General features: G+C 46.2%; 1 protein-coding gene across 7 annotated transcripts in view; it reads left to right on the top strand.

The window, feature by feature from the left end:
• The first annotated feature begins 4,940 nt into the window (after positions 1–4,940).
• The window catches only part of FNIP1 (folliculin interacting protein 1), a 149,147-nt gene continuing 148,087 nt past the window's right edge, over positions 4,941–6,000 (top strand). For 2 of the 7 annotated variants that reach the window (XM_054685151.2, XM_016953733.4), the window contains exon 1: positions 4,995–5,201. In XM_054685151.2, the coding sequence (XP_054541126.1) occupies positions 5,110–5,201 (92 nt within the window). In that variant the 5' untranslated portion in view covers positions 4,995–5,109. Of the gene's footprint in view, positions 5,202–6,000 lie in introns of all 7 variants that reach the window. The other 5 variants (XM_003339105.5, XM_003339104.5, XM_016953734.4 and 2 more) reach the window with 5 other exon arrangements.

Raw genomic sequence — 6,000 nt, 5'->3', positions numbered from 1 at the left:
GCGCGGTGGCTCACGCCTGTAATCCTGGCACTTTGGGAGGCAGAGGTGGGCGGATCACGAGGTCAGGAGATTGAGACCATCCTGGCTAACACAGTGAAACCCCATCTCTACTAAAAATACAAAAAAAAAAAAAAAATTAGCCAGGCATGGTGGTGGGCGCCTGTAGTCCCAGCTACTCGGGAGGCTGAGGCAGGAGAATGGTGTTAACCTGGGAGGCAGAGCTTGCAGTGAGCCAAGATCGTGCCACTGTACTCCAGCCTGGGAGACAGAGTGAGACTCTATCTCAAAAAAAATAAATAAAAATAAATTCTGTCTAGAAGCTGATGCCTCCCAAATTTCTCTCACTAATCCTAGCTTCTCCCCATATATTCTAGTCAGTATCTCCACATGGATGTCTCATAGGCAATTCAAACTTAATACATCCAAACTTAATATGCTTGGTTTTCCTCTTAAAATCCATGTGTTCCCTGGTCTTTTAATCAGGAAATAACTTCCACTAAGTTGCTCACAGCAGAAACGTAGGAGTCATCTTTTTCTTTCCTTCATTCCTATTAGAAGTGTGTATCTCCAAAATAACTTGCTCGCCACCATCAATTCTCTCCTAAAGTACAAGTAGTCACCTATTTCATTTCTCTGATTCCATTCTTCCTCTTTTAAAATTCCTTCTCCACAGAACAGCCACAGTAGAATCATAAATTGTGTTATGTCCCTCTCCTGCTTCAAACCCCTCTGATAGCTCCCATCACACTCAGTCTAACCTCCTTTCCATAATTTACAAGGTCCTACATAATCTGGCCCCTTGTACCTTTCTAACCATTTCAAACCATCTCCCATTCTCAGAGTATATTTTAGTTCTTCTGGCTTCCTTTCTCCTCTTCAAACAGGCCAAAACCATTTCTCTCTTAGAGGCTTTGTACTTTTTTTCTCTTTGCCAGAATGTTCTTCACCACCTTCTTCCTATAGCTAGTTCCTTTTCATTCTTTACATCTTAGCTAAAATCACGCATCTTTGGATAGGCCTTCCCTGACCACCCTATCTAAATTTGGTCTCCATCAGTTGCTTGCTATCCATGCTTTCTTTCCTGGCTCCTAGCACACCTTGCAAACATCTTGTTTATTTTGTCTCTTCCCACAAAAAACTAAGTTTCTAAGAATAAGGACTCTCTTGTTCAGTACCATATTCCCAGTGCCTACAGTAGAGTCTGAGATGTTGGAGGGACTCAAGAAATGTTTGTTGAATAAATCACTGTTTATGTTTTCTGGTGCTTCAGAATACTGCCATTTCCTTATTATATAGCAATAAATGGTCAGTTGGTTTAGGATTTTTTAAAAGTGGGGTAACTTGAGCCCATTTAATGTTTTTCAGGCAGGTCTACTTGATCATCTTGATTTTGAATGTCTTGTTCTGAGATGTCATCAATGAAATTATAATTTGTTTCATGATAATTCAGCATAATTGAGACTATACTTATTAGCATGATGGTTGAGGAAGATTTTAGTTTTATTGCCACCTTTTCCTATATGTAGTAACCAGGAAATGCCTATAGCAAAGAGTGCCTGTCTTTTATGCTATCAGGAGGGGAATCTTTGAAGCAGGTGGACAGAAATCTATAGACTGTTGGAGTTTTGAGGAGACTAAATCTTCTACCCTTGAGTGAGAGTGGAGTAGGCCTTATATCTAATCTTTGTAACCCAGTAGTTCCACATTGATATAACGTAGCATGAATGAGTAGATAATTATTTTCTTTCTCACATTTCCTCTTTGCTGACTCCTTAAACTTACAAAGGCTGCCTGTAAGACTCCTCAGCTTCTCTGTGATAGGATGTAGTACTAAGTAAAAGGAAAAATAAAAGATAATATTCACTGATACTAAAATTGAAATATTTAAAATTTAATCTGAATAATTATGTATAGTTTTGTCCTCTTTTATTACAAACTTGTATCATTTCAGCACTCTCTGATTCTGTGACTTTAGTATTACACTGCAATGTAGGAGAAATGTGATGAATAATAGGAAGTAAATATAGTTTTTCTCTGTACCTTTCAAGTATAAAACTAAATGAGACTACAGAAATAAAGCTATTACATGATTAGAGAATACTGAAAGTGTCTCTTATGCAAGCAGTTATATTCTTTTCCCTTACTATTAATACCTATAATTACCCATGAAGTAATTTTTTCCCAAGATGAAAGCACACAAGGTTATTGTATTTGGAAAGTTCCTTCTGAGGGGACCTGGAACTACTCTTTTCTGTGCCAGTCATGGACAGCCATTAGTCCTTAGTGTCTTTGGTCCTGTATAGACAGACTTTGGCCTGTTTCCACTTGTACTCATTTAGTGTAACTTAACTAGCGTAAAAACAAAACTTCCCCAAATGATTGCTCCATTAATTGACTGATAGGATCTACACTTCTGTTTACTTTTTAAAAATTGCATTGACTTTATTTTTTTGTTTACAAAAACTTCATTTTTCATTCTACATTCAAATGTTTTGTGAGAAAAATATACACAGCTCATTTTACCCTGTTAGAAATCTTTCAGCATTTGATGCCAGAGGATTATCTGAAATGTCTAGGTGAAATAGTACTGCTGTTTTGATCCTGTATTGCCCAGTAGCTTCTGGACCTTGGGTAATACACAGAGCAACTGAATGATTTTCAGCCTAAGCACCTCAAATGTTACCTCCTCAGACTTTGCTGACACCCTCATTTCATTGCTTATTTCTTACTAACTTCACAACAGTAGTTACTATCTGAAATAACTTTATATACTTATTTACTGTCTCCTCACCTAGAAAGTTAGCTCTTTTTTACTTTGGATCCCCACTGCCTAGAACGTAAATGATTGTGGAAAGAATATGTTAATATCTTAGTCATCAATAAATAGTGCAATAACTTTAAATACTTATTTACTGTCTCCTCACCTAGAAAGTTAGCTCTTTTTTACTTTGGATCCCCACTGCCTAGAACGTAAATGATTGTGGAAAGAATATGTTAATATCTTAATCATCAATAAATAGTGCTTCAAAAAAGTCTTGGAACATTGAAACTCAGTATTTTGGTTGTTGACAAATTCTCAAAGAGATATAAATTCTGCCTATTACTTTTTCTTTTCTAAATATCTTCAGACCCTTATTTAGAGCATAAACTCTAGCTGCAAATCAGTGGGAGTTGGTAGCCACTTAAAGAAAATAAAATTTAATTTGTATACCTAATTAAATGAAATTCTCAAAAAGTATTTGTTTTTTGAGATAGGGCCCCCTCTGTTGCCCAGGCTGAAGTACAAGTGGCACTCACTGCAGCGCTGACTTCCCACACTCAAGCTACCCTCCCACCTCAGCCACCCGAGTAGCTGGGACCACAGGTGTGCGCCGTGACCACACCTGGCTAATTTTTGTTTGTTTTTGAGACGGTGCCTCGCTCTTGTTGCCCGGGCTGGAGTGCAATGGCGCAATCTCGGCTCACTGCAACCTCCGCCTCCTGGGTTCAAGCAATTCTCCTGTCCCAGCCTCCCAAGTAGTTGGGATTACAGGCATGCGCCGCCACCACGCCGGCTAATTTTTTGGAGACGGGGTTTCACCATGCTGGTCAGGCTGGTCTCGAACTCGTGACCTCAGGTGATCCACTCGCCTCGGCCTCCCAAAGTGTTGGGATAACAGGCGTGAGCCACAGCGCCCGGCCACACCTGGCTAATTAAAAAAAATTTTTTTTGTAGAGACAGGGTCTTACTGTTGCCCAAGCTGGTTTCGAACTACAGAGCTCAAGCGATCTGCCTGCCTCGGCCTTGCAGTGTTGCGATTACAGACGTGAGCTACCACGCCTGCCCAAAGTATGTTTATCCAGCCTTCCAACCATATACAAGTTATTTCCTAAATTTCTCTGAGGATTACATCCCATTGTACGAGCTTCCTCATCCTGGAGGGGGAGTGAGTGAATGGATGGGGTTGCTGAAAATTTATAAGATTAGTTTGATCCAAACTCTGATATATTTTGGTTCCATGGGTTAAATAAGACTGTGAGGTCACATGTGAGCAATGTTTTTCTTTTTTTAGAAAGCGTTTCTTCCCTGTAACTTGACTAAAATTCCACAGTTCCTCCCGTCTTCATACCTAAACATTAAGATAGATTTATTAAAAGTCTAAATAATTAGCATAAAGGGTTAGATATCTGTACATATATGTCTTTAGGCTTCCTGACTTCGTTGGTTTCACCTGATTTTGTTGGTTACCAAGGAAACAGCCTAACTCCTGAGCCTCCAATCGCTAGCTCTTCCAAGAGACTAATTCCCGGTGTCAGGGTTCTAGGCGCTAGTACAAACTGCCCGCAGTCCCTGCTCGAGGCCGTCGTTGTGGGGAGCCATGGCTGTGGCAGGGGTCCCGGCAGGTTCCTTCACCAGTCCCTGTGAGCCAGCCCCCGCGCTGTCCAGATCCCAGACCTCTCGCGGGCCGGCGCAGCCTTCTAAGGGCGGTCCTGGGGTCCTGGGCTCAAAGTCCAGCCTTGGCCGCGGCCCCACGGGTACTCTTGTGGGCCTTCCGTGCTCCAGGAGCCGCCAGACTCTGCCCGGCGCGGAATGGAGGTGTGAAGCCGCAGAAACTAGGGAGGGGCTGACAAGGAAGACTCGGTTGCCCGTGGTTCCCTACGCAACTCTGTGGGTGCGGGAAGTCGAAGGCTTCTGCACTCCAAGGCTCCTGGCACCGTCCCCGCGCCACCCCGGCGTACCCTCTGATGGTCGCTGACAGCTTCACAGGGGAGGATCGAGACTGAGCCTGCTCCCGCTACACATCCCTAGCCACCTTCCAGTCCTGTCCTCTCGGCTCACGCCCCGCCCCGTGAGCTGCCACGTGACGGGACCCGCCAGTGAGCCTATGGGAGGCAGCTCCGCCCCACGCCCCCACCTTGCCCCTTGCTCCGCGCGCCGCCACGTGATGCGGCCCCCCTCCAGCCAATGAGTGCCGGCCTTGCCTCGCGACCCGCCCCGCGCGCCGTGGCCGTTTGAAGTGACTAATTTCTGTCATATGACTGAGGCGCCCATGGGGGTGGCGGGGCGGCTGTAGGAGCAGGGGCCTAGCAAGCGCCCAGCGGAGCGACCCCTGCCTGGCCGTGGCTAGCATGGCCCCTACGCTGTTCCAGAAGCTCTTCAGCAAGAGGACAGGGCTGGGCGCGCCTGGCCGCGACGCCCGGGACCCAGATTGCGGGTTCAGGTAGGGCGCTGTGGGGCGGGGGTCGCGGAGCCGATGGCCTTGTGGGCTCCGGGCTCCAGGGGTGTTGGGGCCTTCGGTGTTCCGACCCGAGCGGAAGCGCCGCGCCGAGACCAGCATCTGGTCCTCGGTGGGGTGGAGCCGGCTGCGGGCTCGCGCCGAAGGGTTGGAGCGAGGTCCTACCTTTTATTTTACCCCACCCGCCTCGCCGTTGCCCCTTCCCCCTCCTCCCGTCGGTTTGTTTACGACCTGCCCCCAGCCACGCGCGACTCTGCTCCTCCGGACCTAGCACCGCGGCCTGAGACTTTGGGTCCACACGCCTTCCTGGCACCGAGTAGAGTTGGGCGCGGGCTGGATTGGACCTCAGCCGCCGTACTCCGGGCCGCGAAGTTCTCCCCTCCTCCCCGTGACCAGTTGTCCTCCGGGCGCTGCGTTCCAGCTCCGTTGGCGTTGTGGAGAGAGCGGCACGTTTGGCCAAGCTTCTGAGTTGAGAGAAGGCTGGAGGAGCGAGTAGGCAGCGTGCCGTTCTTTCAGGTTTCTTGGACGCTAAAATTGGAGGTGTGCAGTAACCGGACCGAGCGACCTTAATGTTATCGAAGGAGAAATGTGAAACTTGAGTTTAGGGTTACTGCCGAAGGAAGACCAAATTGAATGAAATCTGGCCTTGGAATTGGCTGTAGATTCTTCCTTCTCAGAATTGTTACTGAAAAGGAGTCTTAAAAATTGAAAATGTTAGCAGAGCATTTTGTAGTGTTACAGGCTTTGTTAATTTTTCATTGTAGTACCTGTTGCTGGCAGAGTA

This window comes from Pan troglodytes, chromosome 4 (assembly GCF_028858775.2).
Source record: "Pan troglodytes isolate AG18354 chromosome 4, NHGRI_mPanTro3-v2.0_pri, whole genome shotgun sequence".
Taxonomy (NCBI): domain Eukaryota; kingdom Metazoa; phylum Chordata; class Mammalia; order Primates; family Hominidae; genus Pan; species Pan troglodytes.
This window is presented reverse-complemented; position numbering and strand designations above follow the sequence as displayed.